We start from the raw sequence: 26971 nt of genomic DNA, 5'->3' as shown, positions 1-26971 counted from the left end.
CCCCTTGATTACCAAATGAAAGGACACCACACAGAGATATATATATATATATATATATCTATCCATACTCTTTATGAGCACAGAAGCACAAGCGTTAAAACAAAACAGTTTAAATACACAAAAGTTGCACAATATGGATGAGCCCTAGGGGCCACCGAAACCATATACTAAAATAGTGGTATAAGAACCACCTAGCTGAAAGGAAGTAGGTCTAGGGCCTGGGGAATCGCTGGAGCTGTTCGGGACTAACAGTGAAGAAGTCGGGAAAGGCCCGCGGGACTCGGGTGCAGCGTTTTTAAAGTGCACGCATTCACCAATGCGATGTCAATGGTGCGTAAAAGTTATAAAGTTAGTGTTTAAGGAACCTACCGAGTCACCTAGAAGGATGAAACTTTAGACAGACACTAGAGGTGTACACCAGTGTGGGAACACCGGCGTTGCGGAGTTACCTCACCCACAGGAAGCGGGTGCACAGGTGCGAAGTAGTGTCTGGTTTCGTCACGCAGGTCGATGGTGCTTGGAGCTGAAGATGCTGCAGGCGGCTCGAGGTGAAGAGTTCAGGTGGATCCAAGGGTGGATCTGAAGTGGTGAAGACCTGAAAGCAGAGGGGACAAAGTTCAAAGTCACTAGCCAGTGACTACCATGGAACCAGATTGGAACCAGGCGATGTCGGGTGCAAACAGGCGATTAGGTGTAGCTTCTCTCAGCAGCCACGTGGACACTAAGAGGTCGAGGATGTCCAGGAGTCAATCACGAGCTGTCCCACGAAGGCTCTAGCTGATGGCGGTGTCGGCAACTTGATCGGAGCAAACGGTCCTTGGCTAATGCAAGCAACGCAGGAAGTGAAGAAGGCTTATCACTCGGACCAGCAAGGTCAGAGCGGGTGCTCCTTTCTACAGGAGAGGGCAAGTCTGGAGCAACCAGACCCGCAGTGTAGATTGTAGGTTTCGTCGCCAAGATGGCCGCTGACCACGTGGCAAGTGGCAGGGGTGGCGCGTTGAGTGGCACGATGCAAAAAGGCCCCACGCAGATCGTGGAGATGCTGGGGGGCTCGTCTTCGGTGCAAGGGCTTCTCGGTTGTGGGGCTTCTCAAACCCCAAAGCACAGCGTCAAGGGTGCCTCGGGTGCTGCGCAGTCAACTTTTTGGGGGTCTTTTGAGATGTCCGGTCCCACGTCTCTCGGTGCCTCCACGGGTCCCTTCTTTGCAGGGACTGTTGATCGGGCTGTGAGGTCTGGGAATCTGGATCTCGTCAGGCTCTGGGCTCGGGCTCTGGCTCCGGCGGGGGCAAAGCAGACGTCTAGTTGCTGGATGGTGCCTGTGTTCACAGGGTGGCCACTCCTAGGCCACAAAGGAGATGCTCTTCAGTCTTCTGTGCAGCAGAATGTCGAAGTCCAGTCTTCTTAGTTTCAAGTTGATTCAGGATGATCTGAGGTGCTATGGCACTGCTCCCACTCTTATTCCCAATCTGAGGGGTGGATCACCTGCTAGGTCCCTCCTCTGGGTGGAACCAGGAAGGGGGGCGGTTACACCCCCTTTCCTTTGTCCAGCTCCTCGCCAGGCCTGGGTCTGGAAAGTCCCAGGACCGGTTTGGACTGGCTTATGCACGAGGACACCTTGTGTGCCCCGGGCATGTCTGATTCTATTAAGCCCTGTCATACCCAATACACAAAATCCTGTCTGGGGTGGTGCTCTCACCTCCCATGGCAGGAAACCCTTTGTCCAAGCCTCCCTCGCTGGAAGGACTCCCAGCAGCAGGAGGTCAGACTTGTGTCTGTGGTGGCAGCATCCATTTTGTGATGCTGAGGCTCTGGTTAACTTTAACCGGGGTTAAGGCTATGTACATGTCGTGTCCCTCTAGAAGGGTGGAATGCTATCCCCATCGACAGAACTGTCGAGGGGATAGTATTCCAAATCGTATGACCCCTTACTCGACTTGTTTAGATAAAGCCAAACCAAAGTTAGCAAATAACCGCGAGGATTATAATGCACTTAATAGTATATGGTATGGCAATATCCCGGAACAGGTAAGGGAGTTGTTCCCGACAGCTGCAGACAGGCTCAGCTCATGCTAGAGCACCATCTCACATGAAACCACGCACTCTGCCCCCAGGATTGCAGGGGCCTTCCATAGGAATGGCTTACAGGTTAACATGTGTCCAGTTAAGGTTAGATATAGGGATACTATATCTAAGCAAGAGGTGATTACACCACCTTACCCCAGCTGAGTGATCAGCCAGTTATGTCAAATATGGAGGCCAGCCAGGGGTGGCACAATACATGCTGCAGCCCCTGGTAGGCCTTGGCTACACCTATGCCCTGGGTACCTATGGTACACTGTTACAGGGGCCTATAAGGTGAACCAGTTCCAATTCGTAATGCACTTAGAGTGCATTGGCATTAATTTAGAGAGCGAACAGCAGGCTGTGGGTCTGATTAGCAGTGCCACAGCCACATTAAGTCATAAACCAGTGAAGCAAAAAGGAAAAATTTGGGGTGACCGTAGGATAGCAGACCCTACTCTCCTACAGAACCCACAAAACCTTTGCAAGGACCGACCGTTCCAGGAGCCTGTTCCACAGATTATACTGACTGCGGACGCATCTCTCCAGGGATGGGGAGCTCATGTACTCCACTACACAGTGCAGGGACTATGGACAATGCAGCAGAAAGATGCACATCAACCTTCTGGAACTGATGGCAATCTTCATGGCGATGAAAGCGTTCAAGGTACACTTGTGCAACAAGGTTGTGTTCCGGACGGACAACATGACTGCCATGTACTACATTCAGAAGCAGGGAGGAACACACTCTCCACAGTTGTATTATCTGGCTCGGAGCATGTGGCAGTGGGCCATTCAGAGGAACATCTTCCTCATGGCGGAACACCTCCCGGGCAAGGAAAACCAGATGGCGGATCTGCTCAGCAGACACAGCCACCAAATGCATGAGTGGGAGATACATCCATCAGTACTCTAACCGTACTTCCAGCAGTGGGGTCATCCACAGATAGACCTGTTCGCCACAAGGGAAAACTCAAAATGCCAAAGCTTCGGAAGCAGGTTCCCACATCCACAGTCGCAGGGCAACACGATATGGATGAACTGGTCAGGCAAATTTGCGTACGCTTTTCCCCAGCACCTTTAACCCCTTGCGTGCTGATGACAGAACGGTTCCGTCATCAGCATCGGTTGAGCTGTGCTGATGACAGAACCGTTCCGTCGTGACTCCGCCCGCGCAAGGCGGAGTCAGCACAGGCGGAAAATACGCCCCGCACGCAAGGGGTTAATACCGCTGGTGGCACGCAAACTACGGCAACACTCGACCCTCATCCTGGTTGCTCCAATGTGGGCACGCCAACCATGGTACACCACGTTTCTAGACCTATCCGTGGTACCGCATCAAAGGCTGCGCCTTACAACCAGGCTTTTAACGCAGAGCCATGGCGACATTCAGCATCCAGATCCGCAACAGCTCAACCTGGCGATCTGGCTCCTGAAATCCTAGAATTTGGCTACCTCAACTTGCCGCCAGAATGTATGAATATCATCAAGGAGGCAAGACGGTCCACAACCAGAGCATGCTATGCGGCTAAATGGGAAAGGTTTGTTATATATTGTAACAACAATGACATTAACCCACTGGATGCATCTATTCAAAACATCTTATTTGTTGCATTTATGCAGATGTAATCTAGCGTACAGTTCCATTTGTATACATTTATCCTCCATAGCAGCCTATCTTCAGAACAGGCAGCACCTCTCATTATTCAGAGTGCCTGCCATTAAAACTTTTCTGGAAGGACTTAAGAGTGATCCCTCCCAGACACCCACCGTCACCAGTGTGGAACCTGAATGTGGCCCTCACCAGATTAATGGGACCACCTTTTGAACCTCTACACTCTTGTGAGATTAAATTTCTGACCTGGAAAGTTGCTTTCCTGGTAGCCATTACCTCACTGCGGAGATTTAGTGAACTCCAGGCACTAACCATTAAAGAGCCATTCATTCAGGTCCACGCAAATAGGGTTGTATTACGCACCAACCCTAAATTTATGCCTAAGGTGATTTCGCAGTTCCACATGAACCAGACTATAGAACTGCCGGTTTTCTATCCTAATCCAGAAAATGTCGCGGAAAGATCCCTACACACGTTAGACGTCAAAAGGGCGCTAATGTACTATATAGACAGAACAAAGGATTTCAGAAAAACAAAACCGCTTTTTGTTGCCTTTTCTCCACAACCCAAAGGCAACCCCATTTCCAAAGCAGGTATAGCCCAGTGGATCGTTAAGTGTATACAGATTTGCTATGCTAAGGCTAAACGCACACTAACCATTCCACCACGAGTACACTCCACACGTAAGTTAGGAGCGTCCATGGCTTTCCTGGGGAATATTCCTTTAGAAGAGATATATAAGGCAGCCACTTGGTCCACCACACATACATTTACGAAACACTACTGCGTATATGTGCATTCTAAACAGCAGGCAGCTGTAGGACAGGCTGTTCTCAAAACTATTTTTCAGACTGCTGCAGCTGGCACGGGCGGCCGCCGCTAACAGGAGGGACTGCTATGTAATCTATGCACAGATATGAATTCAGCAGCCCACATGCCTCGCACCGAATATGCTACTTACCAGTATGCATCTGTTCTTGGTATGTAGGGCTGCTGACATTCATATCGCCCACCCTCCTCCCCGGCGCCTGTAGCAGATGTAGCATTCAGAATTACTATGTAGCATGGACATCACTCCCTGTATTACACTCCATCTCTGCCACAATGGCGAAAAACAATCTGAGGATGCCCATGCGCACTGTAGTCCAGGGGAGGAGCCACCTATCTCGTGATACTTTGAAGACTCTTCCAGGACAATAATGTGCAATCATCCGGACCCAACACTAGGCGGCGATCTATGCACAGATATGAGTGTCAGCAGCCCTACATGCCAAGCACAGATGCATACTGGCAAGTAGCATATTCGTTTTTTCGCAGCCACAGTCTCAGAAAGAGCTCTCCATACATTAGATGTCAAAAGGGCATTGCTATACTACATTGGTCTTACAAAAGGGTTGTGTTCTTTCAAACAACTTTTCGTCTTTCTCACCACCACATAAAGGCAACACCGTAATTAAAATCCGGGTTAGCTAGATGGATTGTCAAATATATTCAAATTTGCTATCACAATGCTAAACGTACATTATCCGTTCCTCCTAAAGCCCATTCTACAAGAAAGATAGGGGCTTCAATGGCATTTTTAGGGAACATTCCCCTAGATGACATCTGCAAAGCAGCTACATGGTCTACACCGCACACATTCACAAAACACTTGTGTAGATGTGCAAACTACACCACAAGCTACTGTGGGCCAGGCTGCACTCAAAACACTATTTCAAACTACTGCAACAGATACGCGTGGTCCCCGCCAAGAGTGAGTACTGCTGTATAATCTATGCTACAGTGTGTAATCTGCAGCTCATATGCCTTGAACGGAAAATGCTGCTTACCAGTATGAATCTGTTCTTGGCATGTAGAGCTGCAGTTGCACACGCCCACCCGCCTTGCCGGCTACCTTTTATCTGTTCCAGTATTATCTTAAGTAGATGCAGCTTACATGCACATCCTTCTTATCTGGCAAAGCTCCATTTCCGTAATGGTGAAAAACAATCTGAGGATGGAGCAGAAGCCCAACGCAATGTTATCCAAAGGAGGAGTCTCCTATCTCGTGACTTCCAAAGATTTTTTCAGGACAAAAAGTGCAAACATCCGGGCCCAACGCTACATGGCAATCTATGCTACAGTGTGTAACTCTGCAGATCTACATGCCAAGAACCGAAGCATACTGGTAAGTAGCATTTTTCTATTTAGTTGTATTTTATTTCTAGAACCAGGCCTAGTACAGGTAAGTGTAAAAGTACTTTGCAAGAATAATGCAGTTAAATACAGTTTGAATGCAATGGGATTGGTTACAAGTAAGTCCCTTCATAAACCGTTGAGGCTGCGGGAGCAGGAGGCAGGGTGGGGGTGGGGGGTGCCAGGCTGATTTTCCTGGTAGGAGGCATGAAAAGGATGGGGTAGAGCAGATGCGCAGCGGGCGCGCCTAAGGCAAGCCCGTCTGGGACCAGGGGCCAGAACCTCTGTTCCTCATGCTTCATACAAACTGACCTACTGCCCTGCACAACTCAAAAAAAACTTAGGAATCTGGATAAAAGACTGACTCCACCCTGTCCCTAGGACATGGGGACTTGATCTGTTTAAAATGCCCTTGCACTCTTTATAGAAGCTTGGGACACCACAGAGAAGACCTGGCATATACAACCTATAAAATGTTCTCACTTAACTGTAGGTCTCTCCCTAAACTTACAGGAGAGCTTAAAATGCTTATTGAAGGCATCAATCGTATCTTCTCTTTTTAACAAACGTGGATGCACAAAGACTCTGCCCCTGATGTAATTTGCACACTACCCCCAGGTTATAATATTCAACACAGTCACCGTGTGGGGAAAAAAGGAGGGGGTATTGCTATTATTTACAAAGAGGTTTTTAATTGTAGAACTAAACCCAATCCAGTACTTAACACTGAGCCTTTTCTTAATCTCTCTCTCTCAGCTACATTGTCTTTCTCTGGAATTCTTATTTATCGACCTCCGGTGCCTGGGGTCCCCTTCCTTAGCTCACTCCCAGAAGTGGCAGCGTTGCTAGCAAAATCCGCCAGCAATTTTACACTGATAGGGGACTTAATGTGAGACAGTGCCCTCTTTCTTGCATGGGTATGCCACCACTTTTTGCTGAATTGCTGATGTGCTCTGACTGAGTGTGCCCTGGGCTCCTGCCAACCAGGTGCCCAGGGTCTGTGTTCCTTCCCTAAAACTGTGTTGAAACTAAAAGCCCCAGATTATTTCAAGCAGTTAATAGTGCAGACTGATGCCTCTGAGCTAGGGATAGGAGCGGTCCTATCCTAGATCAATGACTAAGGCCAAGACCAACTTGTTTTTATAAGCAGGAGGCTACTCCCAGAGAGCAGCATTGGAGTTCCATTGAGATGGATGCCTTTGCTGTGGTTTGGTCCCTGAAGTTGAGGCCCTACTTGTTTTGAACTCACTTCCTGGTTCAAACTGACCACAGACCTCTCAGATGGTTAATGCAAATGAAAGGGGAAAATCCAAAACTACTAAGATGGTCCATCTCACTACAGGGAATGGACTTTGAAGTGGAACACAGACTAGGGACTGCCAATGCAGATGGACTTTCCAGGTTCTTCCACTTACGCATTGAAGACTCCCTAGGGCAAGGTTAGTCTCATCACTTTTCGTTTGGGGTGGGGTTGTGTGAGTGCCATCTTCCTTGCATGGGTATGCCCCCACTTTTTGCTGAATTGCTGATGTGCTTTGACTGAGTGTGCTCTGGGCTCCTGCCTCTTGCCAGGTGCCCAGGGCCTGTGTTCCTTCCCTAAAACTGTGTTGAAACTAAAACCAATTTAGCATCTCTGGCCACCTGTCAGCCCCTAGTAAATGGTACCCAGGGCATGGGACCAGCGAAGGCCCCTAAGGGCTGCAGCACTTATTGTGCCACCCTTAGGGGCCTTGTACCCTAACACTCACGTTCGAGGCATGTGGGCTGCTGAATTCATCTGTGCATAGATCGCCGCCTAGTGTTGGGTCCGGATGAGCACACATTGTTGTCCTGGAAGAGTCTTCGAAGTATCACGAGATAGGTGACTCCTCCCCTGGACTACAGTGCGCATGGGCATCGACTCCATCCTCAGATTGTTTTTTCCGCCATCTGGTTCGGATGTCTTTGGGTTCCCTCTAGTCGGAATCGGTAAAGAACTTTTCTTACAACCAAAAGGTCTTTAGTTTCTTCGTCGGTATAGTCTTGCGTTCGGTGCCTAAGTCTTCCAGCTCTGTTCCGAGCCGGATTCCATACACCCGGGTGCTTTCGGCGCGGAGGGCCCAGTCGACGCCTCAGACCCTATTGACTGTTCATCATGGACTGAAGTCCGTTCAAGAGATGTCCCGTCTGCAACTCAAAGTATCCCCACATCGACGTCCACCCGGTGTGCAAAAAGTGTCTGTCGCCGGACCATGATGAAGCCAGTTGCATGGCTTGTTCCCGCTTCAGGTCCAAGAAGACGCTTAAGCATCGACAGCGCTGCGCGCCAGGAGGCCAAGCACACTGCGCCGGCGCCTGCGGACATTTTCGATGACGGGTCGAATCCCGCGTCAGACGTCGACTACGACGCCGAAATGTTCGAAGCTGAGGAAGTCGTCGACTAGGTAGGGGACGACGATGGGGCCTTCGGGGCCATGGAGGATAGCTCGGACAAAGAGCTACCTCTCACTGACACTGGGGCCGTACCGATTCATAAGGCTCATGTCGAGGGATCGCCACTAGGCCTTACCCAAGATCTTACGATGGGTTCTACGGCCCGCCTTCGGGCTCGGCCACGGACATTGCTATTGAGCCGCACCCTGGAAAATCGAAACCGAAAGTGAAACCTACGGTCTCGACACAAACCGCGCAGGTGCCCCCCTCGAAACCGAAAGTGCGCATTACTTTGGTCGGATCCAAGGCCTCGGAGCCCTCGGCGCCGAAGAAGCAGAAGGGTGTTGTCGAGCCGAAGGCTCAAGTCAAGGGCGTCGAGATGAAGTCTGCCGCGCCAAAGACTAAAGTCAAGGCGGTCGACGCCAACAAAGGACTCGGTGACGCGGAGTCTCGAACCTTCGGGTAAACAGGACGAGGCCTAGAGCGGCGCACCCCGAGAGTCCACTCCAAGTGGGGCCTCAAAGGATCCCGTCAACTCGGCGCGCCCGTCCGCCGCTTTCACCAAGCAGGTGACTGACTCCCTACAGCGCATCGAGAAGGCCTCGGCAGTCGGACCAAGAGATCCTCCACCTTCGAAGCCGGTCGAGAAACCTCACAAGGCGTCAATGCCCATTCACTTCACGTTGCCGCCAAAGGTGGCGCCGAAGGCTTTCACCCCTAAAGCGGTCGCCGGCGTCCCCGAGAAGGTGTCCTCGGTGCCGAAGTTGTCGACGGTGGTGTCCACCTTGATGCATCGGTAATCTTCGGTAGACGAACAAGAACATTTTATTGATGCCGAAACAGGCAGACTTTCCCTCCACAAGCGCAAAATTACCCCGGAACAACCAATGGAGTCCTACAAGATTCCTCTAAAAAGAAAGGACTCTGCTTCCACTCCTGTCCTTGTGGAACCACTTTCTCCACAGACTCATGTCTCGCCCACTTACTCTGATGTGGACGCGGGGCAAGGCGATGAGGATGAGTACAGCTATCCTGTCTATACAGACCCAGATACCAATGAACCCTGGGCTGCTGGTGCTGACCCAGGTGATCCTCATTCTGGACAAGACACTCAACTCTATTCTGTGAAGACATCTCCTACAGAAGATTCAGCAGCATTCAATGCCCTCATTGAACGGGCGGCTAAAAATCACAACGTCCAGCTCCATGCTGACCCTATTGACGTCGATTTTCCTTTTTGATACCTTTTCAGTCTCTGAGAGGACTGTCAAGACTCTACCTATGTTAAAAGGTGTCTTAAAACATGCTGGAGAGATCTTTAAGGAGCCTACCAGAGCAAGGGTGATAAACCCTAGGATTGAGAGTATAAGCCAGCGCCTACTGATCCTACCTACATTAAAGGACAGTTGCCTCTGGACTCTCGTCGTCTCAAATGCCCGGAAGAGGGCTAATTCTCCGACAACGGGTGATGCTCCTCCCCAGACAAGGAATCTAAGGCCTTTGAGGCATCAGGGAAAAGGGTGGCAGCACAAGCGGCCAACATCTGGCGCATTTCCAATACGCAGGCACTTCTAGCGAGGTATGACAGGGAACACTATGACACACTGGAGACCCTGTTGCAACACCTGCCAGATGAATACAAGGAGGCAGCTGAGATGCTTATTCAAGAGGGGAAGCTGATCTCTAATGCTTCAATTAAGTGTGCACTGGACGCGGCTGACACCGCAGCCAGGGCTGTCAACACTAGTGTCATGCTGAGACGACATGCCTGGCTGAGAATCTCTGGATTTAAGCCGGAGATACAAACCACCATCCTTAATCAGTGAATCCAGATCACCTGTTTGGCCCAGAGGTTGACACCACCTTAGAAAAGGTTAAGAAGGACACTGAAACTGCTAAGTCCATGGGTGCCTTACAGTCCCAGCAATTCAGGGGTGGGTCTTTTCGTCGCTCAAGCACTAGAGGCGTTTCCAGAGGCCAGCTCTCCCAAACCACGCAGTACTACAAAGGCAACACGCAGTCCACATACACCAACAAAAGTAGAGGTGGATATTGTGGAAACAGCACCAAGGGCAGGGGTCGTGGAAACAACAACTCCAGATTCTCTGCCACCAGCGAACAGTGACGCCTTGTCACTCCCCCCGACCGGTGTTGCGTGGTCGGGGGGCAGACTTCAGCAGTTCCTGCCGGTCTGGAGAACCATCACCACAGACAGGTGGGTCAGACAACTTATACAGTACGGTTATTGTCTGGAGTTAACATCCACTCCACCCAACATACCCCCAAGACACCGTCCTATGTCCGCCGAGCATTTGCACTTATTGCAGTAGGAGGTCCTAGTCATGCTGCAAAAAGGGGCGATAGAGCTCGTGCCTGTGCAGGAAAGAGGCACAGGAGTCTACTCCCTGTACTTCTTGATACCAAAAAAGGACGGGTCCCTCAGACCCATACTGGACCTCAGGCCCCTCAACCAGTACATCCTCTCGGAGCACTTTCATATGCTGACCCTGCAGCAAGTGCTCCCGTTGCTCAGTCAGGGGGATTTTCTCGCAACTTTAGGCCTAAAGGATGCGTATTTTCACATTCCGCTGCACCAGTCACACAGAAAATACCTCCGGTTCACCATCAAAAAACCAACACTACCAGTTCAAGGTTTTGCCTTTCTGAGTCACCACGGCGCCCAGGGTGTTTACAAAGTGCCTGGCGACAGTGGTGGCGCACCTAAGGAGACGTAACATTCACGTCTACCCTTATCTGGACGACTGGCTCATCCAGGCGAAGTCAGCCCAGCAGTGTGCCGCTCATGTGTCCCACACTATTCACCTCCTTCACGACCTAGGTTTCTCACTGAATTACCCAAAGTGCCACCTCCTGCCCGCCCACATACGGCAGTATCTGGGTGCGACGATAAACACTCTGGCAGCCACAGCACAGCCAAATTCAGTGAGGGTCAGCAGAATTCAATCGCTGATACAACAATTCAAACCCCAACACTCTCTTCCAGCGAAAGTGTTCATGCAGTTGATAGGCATGATGGCCTCCTGCATCTCCATAGTCCCGCACGCGAGACTACATATGCGTCCGCTTCAGGAGTGCCTAGCACGTCAGTGGACTCAGGCTCACGGGCTGTTGAAAGACCTAGTGTTGGTGAGCGGTCGGGCATACAACTCTCTGCATTGGTGGAATCCACTAAACCTTTGCAAGGGACGACCGTTCCAAGAGCCTGTGCCACAGATCATCCTGACAACAGACGCTTCTCTCCAGGGATGGGGAGCTCTGTACTCCATTACACTGTGCAGGGACTATGGACGCAACAGCAACGGAAGATGCGCATCAATGATCTGGAACTGATGGCAATCTTCATGGCACTGAAGGCTTTCAAGGTACATCTGTGCAACAAGGTCGTGTTGATCCGGACGGACAACATGACAGCCATGTACTACATTCAGAAGCAGGGAGGTTTCCATTCTCTGCAGCTGTCTCATCTGGCTCGGAGCATGTGGAAGTGGGCCATTCAGAGGAACATACTCCTCATGGCAGAACACCTCCCGGGCAAGGACAATCAGATGGCGGACCTGCTCAGCAGGTACAGCCACCAGATGCACGAATGGGAGATACATCCATCAGTACTCCACCCGTACTTTCAAAAGTGGGGTCATCCAGAGATAGACCTGTTCGCCACAAGGGAGAACGCAAAATGCCAAAGCTTCGCCGCCAGGTTTCCACACCCACACCCACAGTCGCAGGGCAATGCGATATGGATGAACTGGTCAGGCAGATTTGCGTACGCTTCCCCCAGCACCTCTGATACCGCTGGTGGCACGGAAGCTCAGGCAGCACTCGATGATTCACATCCTGGTTGCTCCGACGTGGGCTCGCCAACCATGGTACACCACGTTTCTAGAACTGTCCGTGGTACCGCATCAAAGGCTACGCCTCACACCCAGCCTCCTGACGCAGAGCCATGGCGACATTCAGCATCCAGATCCGCAACAGCTCAACCTGGTTATCTGGCTCCTGAGGTCTTAGAGTTTAGCTACCTAAACTTGCCTCCTGACTGCATGGACATCATCCGGGAGGCGAGGAAGCCCACCACAAGAGCATGCTATGCGGCGAAGTGGAAGCGGTTTGTCATTTACTGTGCAGACCACAGCATTAACCCGCCAGATGCATCTATTCAGAACATCATCTGTTATCTTTTCCATCTGTACAAATGTAATTTGGCCTATGCTTCCATTCGCATACATCAATCTGCAATGGCTGCGTATCTCCAAAACAGGCAGCACCTCTCACTTCTCAGGGTGCCTGCCATTAAAGCCTTTCTAAAAGGGCTCAAGCGAGTCATTCCTCCGCGGACTCCGCCAGCTCCGGAGTGGAACCTCAATGTGGTCCTCACCAGGCTGATCCCCCTTTGAACCACTGCACTCCTGCGAGATTCAATTCTTGACATGGAAAGTAGCTTTCCTTATAGCGATTACATCGCTGCGACGAGTTAGTATCCAAGAGCCATTTATTCAAATTCATTCTAACAGGGTGGTGCTTCGCACTTACCCTAAATTCCTTCCTAAAGTAGGATCTCCATTCCATATTAACCAAACTATTGAATTACCTGTATGCTTCAAAAATCCTGAGTCATTGGCGGAGAGAATGCTCCACACCCTTGACGTCAAAAGGGCCCTGATGTATTATATTGATAGGACCAAGGATTTTAGGAAAACTAAACCACTCTTTGTTGCCTTTGCGCCACAACACAAAGGTAACCCCATTTCCAAAGCTGGTATAGCTAGGTGGATCGTTAAATGTATTCAGATCTGCTATCTGAAAGCCAAACGTGCTCTCACCATTCCACCAAGGGCCCACTCCACCTGAAAGTTGGGGGCCTCCATGGCTTTCCTTGGAAATATTCCTTTGGAAGACCTATTTAGAGCAGCCACATGGTCTACCACACACACATTTACAAAGCATTATTGTCTATGTGCACTCCAAACAACAGGCAGCTGTAGGGCAGGCTGTTCTTAAAACACTTTTCCAAACTGCTGCAGCTGGCACGGGTGGCCGCTGTTAATGGAGGGACTGCTATGTATTCTATGCACAGATATGAATTCAGCAGCCCACATGCCTCGAACCGAAAATGCTACTTACCAGTATGCATCTGTTCTTGGCATGTAGGGCTGCTGACATTCATATCACCCGCCCTCCTCCCCGGCGCCTGTAGCAGCTGCAGAATTCACATATATTTCTAGCATGGTCATCATTCACTTAGTTTCACTCCATCCTGGCCACAATGGCTAAAAACAATGAGTATGGAGTCGATGCCCATGCGCACTGTAGTCCAGGGGAAGAGCCAACTATCTTGTGATACTTCGAAGACTCTTCCAGGACAACAATGTGCGATCATCCGGACCCAACACTAGGCGACGATCTATGCACAGATATGAATGTCAGCAGCCCTACATGCCAAGAACAGATGCATACTGGTAAGTAGCATATTCGTTACTACCTATGCAGGCTGAGTGTCGAAGTACAGAACTAAACAGTCGACCGTGCACATACCCCTGTGTGCCGTGACCACAAGCTCACTGCCCTGGCATCAATCAGTCACCCCTCTAAATGGTGCCCTATGCCAGTGGTGTGGTCACAGGTGCATGAGCCCTGTGCCCCTACAGTACCCAGGGCCATTCCTGGGCACTAAGTGCAGGGCTGCCATTAAGAGTATATGGTAATGGGAGGTCGTCATTACGAACTCCACAGACCATGATGGCTTCACTGAAGACTGAGACGTTTGATATCCAACTTCTCAGCACATTATATCCCACACTGGCATCAGTCCCGTTTTAATGTAAAATGCATGAGAGCGGGCATTTTAGAGATGCCCCCTGAAACCTAACCAACCCCCAGTGTCCTGACTGTGAGGCTGCCACCACCAGACATGTTTCTGGGCCCTTGGGTTGAGAGCCTGCCGCTCTCTGGGGCCTGAACCAATGCACATCCTGGTACAAGGTGCCAGGCCTCCCCCAGGATGGGCAGTGGAAGCTTCAAAGGCATACCGCCTTTGTGAGCTTCTCCAGGCCACTTGCTGTACTCAGCAACTGGCTCCCACCGGTTCTGACCTCCACTCTGGTGGGAAACACGAAGTGATGAAAGAGGTTGTTCCAGCCTATGCCAACCCCACCTATCCGGTGGGAGAGGCGAGGTGAAGCACGACTCTGGGCCCTGGCCATCTTGAAGATGGGGAGCCCTGCCCAATCACAGCTAGGCTTCTGCCCTCCCTCCCACAGGGGAGGAGCAGGCAAGGGGGTGTTCCCACCCCACCCCACCACAGGACAGGGACCAATTGGTCCTTGCCCTACCTGTAATGCCCCTACACTTAGTATTTAGGGACACCCTGAACCTTTCTTCCTCAGATCCCGATTGCAATAAGACTAAAACACGACCTGCCTCACCTGCTAACAAAAGGATGACGCCCACTGGCTTGGCCCCAGAACCCTACAAGCCTGTTGATCCTTGAACCTGCTCCTGTGAAACTCTGGTGTCTCCTGCGGAGAGCAACCTCTACAACCCCGGAGGACCTACCTGCCTTGAACCTTCCAAAAGACTGGGACTCCCATGAGCTGTGGTTCTGCTCCAAAAGCAATACCCCTGGTGCCAGCCAGGAACCGCAAATCCAGCCCACTTTGCGCCCGGCCGGTGCCTGAGTGACCCAATACCACTAGGACATCCCCCTGGTGACTGGGACCCGAAGTCCAGTGCCCAAAGACCCTCCTCGACGAACCAGATGACGCCTGCAGCCCTAGAACTAAGGACCCCTCCAACCGCGACCAGCCGAGGGTAAGATTTCCCGACACCAAAAGACATCCCTGCACCTTGCGCCCTGTGGCCCCCTGTGCCATCCTGTGGGGTACCCACCTCTTCTCCCAGATCCCACCTTACCTCTCGAAATGGTAGTCTCACCTGAAGAATCTCCGTCCCAGAGCTTGCAGCCTTTGTTCACTTTTTAACTTTCCTATTGGATAACATTGAGCGCCCGACGGCTCAAAAGCACCCAGCCACCAGAGTGACGCTGGCGGTGCAACTTCTACCCTACTCTAATTCCCCACTTGCCCTCAGCTGCGTGGCCTGCTTCCAGCCACCAGCCAAAGGCCCCCTACCCTCCATTGGATTGCATTGGGCCTACTCTCCCTGCACCCGACTGCCCCTGTACCACTGAGGGTGTAACTACGGTGCCTTTCCGACCCTGGGAGACCCCGGAGTCTATGCGCAGAACCTTAACTCTACCAGTTGAGTACTTACCTAAAAGATGAAAATGTTATCCTATGGAAGGAAAATGTGTTGACTGGTTTTCACTGAAATTTCTTCAAAGTGTGGAGTTTTGAAAATTTAAAATATTAATCTAAAATCGGCCGAATAGCGAATTCCGAATTACTCACCTGTGATCGGGGGAGAAGCCAGTACTGTACCTTTTTAGCCCAGTACTGAGCCGCAAAAGTAATCCGCACTACCCAGTTACCTGCATTTTCCTCCATAGGAAATCATTGACTGATTTTCCGTGAAATTTCTTCCAAGTGTCGCTTTTTGCAAACTACAAATATTCTTTAAAAAACATAACAAAACTTAATTACTTACCTGTCTTAGGTAGAGGACCAAGTACTGAACCTAGGAGTCCAGTACTGGATTACAAAAGTAACGAGAACCTACTTTACCTGTGACTTTAATTTCCTTCCATAGTATATCATTGCTTGTTTTTCACTGAAAAGTTTCCAAGTGTCAACTTTGAAAATACACTTATTTTCCTTAAAAATCACAACTGTAACCAACGCTTTTACTTAACTGTTTACAGCTTAGGTCCCGGGACTGAATCCAGGGTCCAGTCCTGTGGTATGAAAGTAATCCTTAAAGTAATCGACTGCATTTATGTAGAAAAACCCATGGAGCTCAAAGTTAAATTGTGTTTAGAATTGTGTTTCCTATTGCAACCACTGTAGCTAGTGTACTTACAAAGTCTATTGCCTTTCTGCAAAGTAATTACCTAAAGTCACTCACATTGAGAAGTATATTTTGATACCTGTTGGTTATAAAATAAAACTACTATCTCTTGATATAAAAACAATTGGCCTAGAGTTCAGTTCTTGAGTGTGTGAAACCTTTTGCTGACTGATACTGCTTTACACTGTCCTCTGATACTGCCTTATTGCTCAACCAAGCTACCAATTTAGAGAGTAAGGTTATAACTAACTTTAACCTGTCATACCTCTGGGGACTGGAAACTCTATACACACACTGTACCTTACTTTGGTCCAGTATATATAGAGCCACTTTCTTACACTTAAATCTTCATTTTGAAGACCCTAGTAAGGCACTCGAGTTGATACAAGATCTCGCCGCAATACAACTTATACAAAAAGCGACCACACCCACAAAAGGTCATACCTTGGACCCAGTGTTCACTAATATCCTGGAACTGATAGTAAAAACTCCTATTCCTCTACCTTGGAACGCTCATTTTATGATCCCCTTCCTTCATCACCCTCCCACTGTAAGCCTAAGGAACATAGCTCAAGGAAAGTCCACCCACGGTCTAAACTTTTCGCTGACGCATGGTCAACACAACTAACAAACTCAAAGCCTACTTTTGAGTTAGACATTACCACGGCAGCCAAGACCTTTAACTGCTGGCTGGAATCAACTCTGGATAGTTATTCCGGATTTTTTTTAACTGTATGGTGAGAAAATATCTCCCCCTGGTAATCACCGCAGCTTAGATTGCTCAAACAAAAATGCTAACAATTAGAAAGAATCTGGAGGAAGGATTTCAGTGAAAGTACCAGGAATACGTATAGAGAAGCCATGAAGCGATATAAAGCGGAAATAAAAATGGCAGTCACTTTACTTTGACCGCAAAATCAAAGCAGCATCCAACGCACCCAAAGAACTTTCGGATTATCGGATTATCAAATCTCTCCTGGAGCCTGATCCCAGGATACTTCCAGAAACTCCTCTAAAACAATGTAATGAACTGGCGAGCTATTTTCAGGGAAAAATAGAATCTATTTACAAGACTTTCCCTGTATCTCCACTACCTAGTGATCTAGACACCTTGCCAGAAGTAGCAGGGCCACAGGAGCCTAGCGTTAGTTGCATGAGGGTAGCAGCCATTCCCATCCTGGAAGAATTTCCTCTGGGGTATGGAGACTCTAGCTAAGATTTGGGTTAAAATAAAATCTGGATCCCTCTTAGACCTCGGCCCCCCTCATATCCTATGCAAGGCCAAAGATGTGGTTTTACCAGCCATCCAGGCGGAGCTTAATAGGTCCATTACCTACAGTCTCGTGCCTCCGATTTGGAAGCATGCTATGGTGAAAGTATTCTAAAAAAAAAAAAAAAACATCCTGGACCCCGAAGCACTGAGTAACTATCGGCCTATATCCCTCCTACCTTTGCTAAGAAAGATTTTAGAAAATCATACATTTTACCCTATCAGCCTTCCTCAATCAATCAAGAATTTGTAGAGCGCACTACTTACCCGTGAGGGTCTCAAGGCGCTGGGGGGGGGGGGGGGCTACTAGTCTAACAGCCAGGTCTTGAGTAGCCTCCTGAAGGTCAGCAGGTCTTGGGTCTGTCATAGGCTCAGTGGGAGGGTGTTCCAGGTCTTGGCAGCAAGGTGGGAGAAGGATCTGCCAGTGGTTGTTCTTCGGATGTGAGGGACGGTGGCGAGGTCGGCGGAACGGAGCTGGCGGTTGGGGATGTCGAAGAGTCGTCTGAGGTAGGCTGGGCCGGTCTTGTGGAGTGCCTTGTGTGCGTGGATGAGGAGCTTGAAAGAAATACTCTTGTTGATGGGGAGCCAGTGCAGGTTTCTCAGGTGGGGGGGTGATGTGGCTGTGGCGTGGTACGTCCAGGATCAGGCGTGCAGAGGTGTTTTGAATGCGTTCCAGTCGTTTGAGCTTGGCCGGGGCTCATGCGTAGAGGGAGTTTTCAGTCTAGTCTGCTACTGACGAGGGCCTGGGTGACTTCTTCTAGTATCTGTCGGGATCCACTTGTAGATCTTGCGGAGGGTGTTGAAGCAGGAGGAGACTGGGTTGACCTGCTTGGTCATGGAGAGAGTCGAGGATGCCTCTCAGGTTGCGTGCGTGATCGGTGGGTGTCTGGGCTTCTCCCAGTATCATGGACCTCCAAGAGTCATCCCAGGTTGGAGCCGAGGATGAAGACCTCCGTCTTGTCAGAGTTCAGCTTCAGTCTGCTGATCGTCATCCAGCCGGCGAGAGCCTTTATTCCTTCGTGGAGGTTGGATTTTGCTGTGAGGGGGTCCTTAGTGAGGGAGAGGATCAGTGTCGTCGACTGAGATTATGTTGAGGTCGTGATGTTGGGCGACTTGTATGAGCGGGGCCATGTAGATGTTCTCGAAACCCATGAGCTACTTCGTCACTCCTAGACTGGTATCCACCCACAACACTGAATCTGCTCTTATGACTGTGGTTGAGAAAATCAGGAGGATAGTGGACCAGAGAGGAGTGGCGGCCATTATCCTCCTGGACCTCAGCACAGCCTTTGATACAGTCCACTTCAATGTTCTCATTGAACGACTAAGAATAGGGGGTCACAGGAAAAGCCATTTCCTGGATTCAATTGTATCTTGAGGCAGACTTTTCAGGTCTTTGCGGTGGAATCCACCTCCAGCCCTCTACCTCTTAATTACGAAGTGCCCAAAGGATCCTCTCCGAGTCCTATGTTATTTAACGTATATATGAGGCCACTGGCAGAGGTCATCCAGCCGTATGGGATCAAAGTAGTCACCTACGCACAGGACTCTGTTGGGGATCGCAAACCCATCAGAGGTCTGACCCTAAAGACTTGGAGCTCTGTTTGGGAAGTCGTCGCCACCTGGAAGCTACACTCCTGTCTCAAACTGAATGGAGAAAAAAACCAAATTCTGTACCTGGACAGCACTGCTAAGCTAGCTCCTACATTGTCCTGGGCAATGTGCTTGGGCGCTCCCCCAGTCCCGAAATCCAAGATTAAGAGCCTTGGAGTGTTTGAATGACTCTTAAACTCTACCAACAAGCAGTGGCAGTGACTGGGGCCTGTCATGGCATCCTTCGCGTCAGTGGGCAGTGGGGGGGGGAAGGACCTTCTGTAACATTCCGAGTTAGTGGTCCAGGCCCTGTTTCTTTCGCAGCTGGACTACTGTGATTCACTGTATTTAGGAGCTCCTGAGTCTACCCTAAGGAAGCTCTAGGTGGCACAGAATTGCACTGCAAAACTCCTGACAGGGTGCGGCAGCACGCAGTCAGCCAGACCCCGTTTGAAAGCCCTTCACTGGCTACCAATAAAGGAAAGGATCTCCTCTAAAGCCCTTTGCACTGCTCACAAGACTCTTATGGGCACAGTCCCTCGTATCAGTCTTTCATTACCGCCCATCATCCAAAAGAATCTCTTCGCTCTGAGAATTGAAACTTAGCCTGCATCCCTAAAATCAATAGGCTGCAGAGTAGAGGCCGCTCCTTTTCATATAATCTAGCTAGACTATAGAACTCCCTCCCAATCTCCAGCTTGAATTTTCCACTCCTCCTTCCGAAAGGGTCTCTAAACATGGCTATTCCAGAATAGCAATTGCCAGCTTTCTATCTTCAGCCTGAACTGCTGCTAGCACTGTGATGCCTCAGGGTAGCCATGTGCTTTATAAATGTTAATTAATAATAATTTATTTTCAGTTAATGAAATTGCTTTTCAGATTACCGAAGTTACTTTTGCTTCTCAGTGTGATTGGCCTAGATATCACACTGGGACACTTCCTTGATAAAAGGAGAGTTCATTCGTTTTTGAAAATATGCAGTTTCTTAAGGTCTCAAACAATTTTCCAACTCCACACTTCAAACATTTTTCAGAGAATCAGTCCATGCAATCCTATGGGTGGAAATGGTTATCAGTTTAGAGGTAATACTTAGTTTTGGTAGTTTTTTTGGGGGGTTGGAACAAGGGTTCCCCCAGGGTCAAGTATGCATTCTCAAAGCACCCTCAGCGGCACTAGGGTGGTCGGGTGCAAAGTGCTGATGCCCAGTGTTTCCCAATGGGGATAGGGGCCTTCAGTTGCCTGCTGCTCACGAGCGGGCCACAGGTTGTGCAAGCAAAGCTACTAGACTTAAGCTCAGGACAAATAGGGATCAAAGTTGGCACCCAAAGTGCACCCACAGGGGCTGCATGGGTGCTGTTTTGGCGTCTGGTGGCCTGTTCATTTCAATGGGGATGCTCCACTTGGAACAAACAATTCAGGCTGGGGAACAAGGATCTGCTGGAGGCGACCACTGGTTGGGATGCTGGGACAGTCGGTTGGGCCACCCAAGGGTGTGTGTGGTCAGGTGCAGGGTTGTCTTTTGGTGTCTAGTTTACTACACCAGCTCTGTTCGCAGTCAGGAAGAACATAGGCCCTGGTTAGCAGGAACCCAGGACACACTTGGTCAAAGAACATCAACATCGAACAAAAAGTGGGGGCAACCATGCAAAAAGGGGTACTTTCCTACGCTGTCATTATGTCTAAGATGGGAGAATGTCTGGCTGAGATGGACTTGGCAGCGTGTTGTGTACTCTGAGGTCGGGAGGATGTCTAGGGACTGTATAGCCAACGTTTTGGGGGAGATTAATGTGCTGGTGGAACTAACTGGGGTGGGGGTTCAGATAGCTGGACTGTTGATGGTAGCACTGGTGTGATGTCACGGGTAACATTTTCTTGCGGTACGTAGCCTGAGTTTGCAGCACCTGAGGTTTTAGACCCCCCTTTGGGAGATGTGTTAACTTTGCCATTAATCCTCTGTTCGTACGTTTTAATACAATGGACTATATTTGGGTCTCTATGGTCCCTCCACTCTAACACCCACGCCTCCCCCTTCTGCACCCACAAATGAACACTGGCCAGACACCAGAGTACATAACCTTTGAAAGTCTGCAATATTTTTCCTGATGGGAATGTGGTTTACTTTTAGATCACCATTCTTTGAGTCGAATTATTGGATATCGACTCTTTCTGCTGTGTTTTTAGGGATTAGTGTGACAGTAAAATTCTTCCAGAAGCAGAAGTTTGATCTCTAAAAAAGGCACCCCTGAAGTTGATCTCCACCCATGGTTTAGGGTGCCTGCTTCCGCTTCATACCATGCTATGGTTACTGGTTGTGGCATCTGATTGCAGTAATTTGGTGATTTTTTAAATGCACTTATGGTTGGATGATCCCCTTCCTGGTTCTTCTTGTAAAATCCGATCCGTCCACAAACTAACTTTGCCTTTCATGTGAATATTGTGTTCATTTTGCATAGGACCGTATAGGCTGGCGGACTTCCATTTGAGATACCCAAATTCTTTACAGCAATTGAGGTTTCGTAGAAGAGCGTTCGTTGCAGGGCAGGTGAAGCATCCTTCTAGTCCTCTGCTGTGGACCCCCTCCCTTGCCCCCACTGCTCCAAACCACCCATTGTAGTCGTTTGCGTTTGAGTTGCAAAAGAGCTTTGCTCTGCAAGTAGTTGTGAAAGTTGGATAGTAAACCTGTGTACGTTATGAAATACATTCATGTGAGGTTTACATTTTTTGGAATATAGCTGTATCATTCCCTACAAACTGAATTTTCATGTTTATTCTCTTATACATCACAGAAGGTAGGAGCATGTGAAAGCTCAGCACATCTTTTGGGAACAAAGGAATGCACCTATGGTCCAAGCTACTGGTGCAAGAATATGGAGACTGCAACTACCTGTAATGTGAGTAACCAAAGCTGGGTCAAATAAAATGAAATGTCATTCGATGCTAGCTTTTCTATTTCAACGGTCATTTTGAGACTGGCTGTCACTTGGTGCTTACATTACCCATTTTTATTGCCTAGAACAAGTTATAATTTTTAAATCCATGCGATTATTACATAAAGTACATTGTCTCACTAGAAGTAGATTAGAAGTCTTAAAAGCTGTGTTTATAGCATTCATATTTGCATATACTTGTATTTATTTTTCTTTTTAATTGTCGCTCTTGTTTTCACAGGCCGTAGAACACTGCAAGCGTCATGTTTGGAACTGAGATGCTAGTTTCTCCTGCTGCTGCTAAGGGTTAAATGTTTGGAATACACAATACCCATGAGAAGTTTTTTGTTTTGCCAACGTTCTGCAAATGCTACTTTTAAAGAACTACAGCTTAATATCCGTTTCATTTTGTACTAATTTCCTCATATGTAAATCTTGGTTGTGGTTATCTCTTATACATTACAAATTTGCAGTCTAGTGTGGATGTTCCATGATGCCAATGGGGGAGACCTTATTGGGTGCTGCAGAAGACTGCCTCTTATTTTTTTTTTTTATAAGTGCAGTCTGTGCATTTTTAGACGTGATTGTGTTTCTGGACAGGTTGTTTTTATCTTTACCTCAAATTACGCTAAATCAGACTAGCCACTGTATGTAATAGGTGTCTTCTGAGTTTTGCTTCCATAAGTGAAGTACTTGACAAAGTAATACTAGAGTATTGTTTCATAAAGAAACATCCTACATTGTATAATTCTATTAGGTGCGCGTTGTCTGTCAAAGTATCTTAACTAAGATGATTCATTAGATAATTTTTTTTCTTTAAGCTCTGTAGCTTTGTGCCACTATAGCTTTTTCAGTGTCTGTCTGCAGTCCGTTTGATTAATAAGTTGACAAAACTACTGTTTTGTAATGCCGAATTTAATTAACCACTTGACAATCTTTATTTTTGTTGAGTCCTAACATAACCGGGTCCACTTTATGCAATTATTGCTTTTTGGTAGGAACAGTTTTAGCTCTCCTATTGAATTTCGGCAGGAGAATGAGTCCATCCTTTTGAACAATCGGTGTTTTAAATCCAATCTTATGACGCAATCTTCAATTTGTCCCACTTATACATATATATACTCTAAACCAAAAAGCAAATTGGTGAACTGCTGAACCTTGTTAAATTGAATCTGCTGTGTCTTGCCTTAGCCTGTACGTTGTTCTTGGGAAGAAAATAATGTAATAAAGTTTTGATTTTGCACTGAAGTTGACTTAATAAAATATTTTAAACCCATGCCAGTTGTGAAGTTTTTTTTGATAATTAGGATTTCACTCACTTCACTCGTTTCTTCACAACTGAACATCTTCTGTTATCTGGCAGCAACTTTTTAACTTTTGTTCATCTAGTCCATATGTGGTGTAGAGTTGTAATCCCTCCAGGTTATTGCCAAACAGCACATTTTTGGCACAAGCCAGAACCAAGTACTCTAGTGTCAATCGGTCTGTGGTTCTGCTTGAAGCTGCTTTTGCACAGGAGCTTTTGGTGTGCACCAAACCAGAAAACAGACAGTTTCAAGCGCTAAAGTGACTATAGATTGTGCTTTACAGTTTTTGCTTACTGGAGCATTCTTTGCATGTCGATCTCTTAAAACACTGCAATATTTCAAATTATGACTTTCAGCATAGACAACTGTTTGTTGAATTTGCTGCCGTAGATGCACATTCTCTGCATACTCCTGCATCTAATGTTGGGCTCGAACACTTGAAAATGTATTTTGTGTGAAAGGCTTTTGAGTCTTGGGATATGCTTTAACTCCACCCTTAGTTGGCTATGCACATGTGCGCCAACTCAAGATTTTTTTTCTTTCTATCAGGATTGGACATTTACTGAAGGGGCACAGATTCAACGTGTTCCCTAGATTTCCTTCGTGTTCAGTCAAACCTACAATTGGGAAACGTTTACCATCCATGATCTTCTCAGTGATACCCTTCAGAGACCAGTGCCTGTTGACCAACCCTCAACTGCTCTTTTGGCTGCGTACCCTCTCAAACTACTTTGCAGAGAATACACATGGGGTGGTGGAACAGAGGCTGTTCCAGAACTGCCACCAGTGCCATGCAGAGTACCCTTGATTTAGACTAGGGGTGGGGCGTAGTTCGCGAAGTAGTGCTACGCGAACTTCACGTAGCACTACTCGAACTTCACGTAGCACTACTCGAACTTCACGTAGCACTACTCGAACTTCACGTAGCACTACTCGAACTTCACGTAGCACTACTCGAACTTCACGTAGCACTACTCGAACTTCACGTAGCACTACTCGAACTTCACGTAGCACTACTCGAACTTCACGTAGCACTACTCGAACTTCACTCCTCAACTCAAAGCCGCCCCTTCGATTCAGAAGCCACTATTGCATTATGCTCCATTCACAGCTGGCTCGGACTCTGAGCAGTGGATCCTCCAAAGACCACAAGATGAGTTGGAGGCCGAATAGACCTATCTAGCCACAGACTGGAACAAAATCCAGGTAGGCTCTGCCTCAAGAGGGTTTTGACAGTTGAAGAATAATTACCACCAGAAACCCTGCAGCTCTCCAAGCATTGGAGACAAAGGCCCCATCACTACCTCTTTCACTGGCCCCTCCTTCACCTTTGTGGCCAACATAGTAATTTCCTGGCTGCCCTTTTGAGGCACCTTGTGACCCAGGGCCACAGACAACCTGTGGGATGACTGTTATAATCTCAACCCTCTCATTCCATCCTACCATTAGGTAATACAACAAGTGGCCATCTTCCTTCATGTGGATATGCATGACCTTCCTGAGGAAGACTATTTCCTTGTAGAGACACAATCCAAGTCCACATGGAAAGTCCAGTTCCTGCCTATGCGATCGTGCATGTTAGATAGCTCCTTACCCCTTCAAAGAAAGTAAAAGCCAGGGTGGTTACTCAAAGGGTTGAAATATTTAAGCCCCCACCTCAGAACCCTGCATACGTTAAGGGCCAACACCTGCTCAACTTCTGGTTGTTCACACTCCACTCAAGTGGGCTGCCACTCAGGTCATTAGCGACCCCCTTACCACCTCCACCCAACAATACGAGCAAGCAGCTAGAAGCCTGCTAGGAAAAGGGTGGTGATGGGCCACCACCCACTGGGGAATAGCCTACTCCATGGGGCTCCTCTCCAGCTATGACTGGGTACTGTGCAATGAGATGCAGTATTCAATCCAGCACCTCCCCAGAAGAATTCAAGAAGTGAGTGGGGATAATAGACTCGGAGGGCAGGACTATCAACCGCCACCATCCGCAGCACTCTTAACCTGTTGCAGGAGGCGTCCACACTATTGTCTTTATTAGATGCCACATCTGGCTTTTTTTTTTTTAGACTCCAAGCCTGAAGTCCAATAGTCTTTTAGCCCCCCCCCCCCCCCCCCCCGACATTTGAGGGGAAATATCTACTTGAGCCACAGGCTGATGAGCAGCTGGAAATAGAAAGGACAAACCAAGCCAAATCTATGGATGCCCTTCAGACCCTGGCTACCAAACTCCTTTCAGAGAGAAGGGTCAAAACCTCTTCCCCAGATCTGACCCCTTATCAAAGGCTACTTTACACTACTTCCACTAGCAGGCAGCAAGAGGGTATACATTGGGTACCTACAGGACCAACAAAGGCAGATATAGAGGTGCTTCTGGCAATGGGGCACTGGCTCGCCTTGACTCTTCCGCCAATCACACACCTGTCAGTAGGACACTGGAGGTTTTATTCCCTGCCAGGAGACCACCATATCAGCAGGGGAGCCTGGGCAGACGCCAAAGCAAGCTCTTGGAAGTACAAATTATCCTAAAGCACAGTAGTTCTGGCTAAAGAAAGCTGCACCGGTGCTAGTTCTGCAGGGTAATAGTGGTAAGCACTCACCCTCTAATGGTCAAACTACTCCAAAACCATAAATGCATTAAACCTGAAAAAAACAAAAGGGAGTGCCTTAAGTATCGCAGATTAATATCCACACCCATTGGGTTCTGACAGGTCGAGGACGGTGGTAGCGTGTCGTATTATCCGGTCTGAGCTTACAGAAACCAATGGAGTGTGGATATTAAGCTGTGATATTTATGTGGTCACCTGGTATTTCCCTACAATAAAGGAGCAGTGCTAGTGTCATGAACTTCATGGAGAACTGATCCATTTTACACTTGGACTTCGAGGCATTGCTGTAAAGAAATACATTAACCCTGATGAAGTCCTCACAGAGGACGAAATGTGTTAGCCAGGCTGTTTCTTTGAAGTATTAAAGAATATTAGAACATTGGAATGTTGGGAGCTCTATTGAAAACAATGGAGTGCTCCGGGCTTCTAATGGCTGGTATAATCCTGGAACTCCAACATTCCAATGTTTCTTTGTTCACAGCTCTGGCTGTGAACAAAGGCTTCAGGGAGCCTGAGGGGATTCCAATCCCTTCATGCTCCCATAAGGCTTTGTTCTTCTTTTGTTAGAACATTCTGCCCTCTAGTGGCATAATGTTCTTATAGCCCTTCGTAGCTGGGCTATACCGGCTATTAAAGTCACTCTCCCTTGTTAAAGGCCCTCGCCTTCGGCCTTTAAAGCTGGAGAGGGCCTTTAATAGCTGGTTTAGCCCTCTACGGCGGGCTATAAGGCTATAATAAAGAATTGTTTTGAGACTTCATACCACGGCTCCCATGTTCTGATATTGTAGAACAATACATTGATATTTACACCATTGAACTGTTTCTTCTCTCCTTTCATTAAGTACAAAGAACAAACTTTACAATACAATTGTATTCTTGAGGTACTCCCTTTTGTGAGTCTTCTTTGAAGTGGTTTCCTCCTATGAGGCAAAGTCTCCAAGCTTAGCAGATAATTTCTTGGAGATCTTCCCTGTCTGGGGATGGATGAACAGTCCTTTGTACCTCTCTCCACTCCTCATGGAGCC

The 26971-nt window shown here is 48.3% G+C and overlaps 1 protein-coding gene across 1 annotated transcript in view; it reads left to right on the top strand.

Annotated features, from left to right (window-relative positions):
- The window catches only part of PSAP (prosaposin), a 179339-nt gene extending 156027 nt beyond the window's left edge, over positions 1-23312 (top strand). Inside the window, exons 13-14 of the mRNA XM_086922119.1 lie at positions 21896-22000; positions 22278-23312. Coding sequence (XP_086778245.1) covers positions 21896-22000; positions 22278-22313 — 141 coding nt within the window. The 3' untranslated portion in view covers positions 22314-23312. The remainder of the gene's footprint in view (positions 1-21895; positions 22001-22277) is intronic.
- The last annotated feature ends 3659 nt before the right edge of the window (positions 23313-26971 follow it).

This window comes from Lissotriton vulgaris, chromosome 5, assembly GCF_964263255.1.
Source record: "Lissotriton vulgaris chromosome 5, aLisVul1.2, whole genome shotgun sequence".
Lineage (NCBI taxonomy): Eukaryota > Metazoa > Chordata > Amphibia > Caudata > Salamandridae > Lissotriton > Lissotriton vulgaris.
This window is presented reverse-complemented; position numbering and strand designations above follow the sequence as displayed.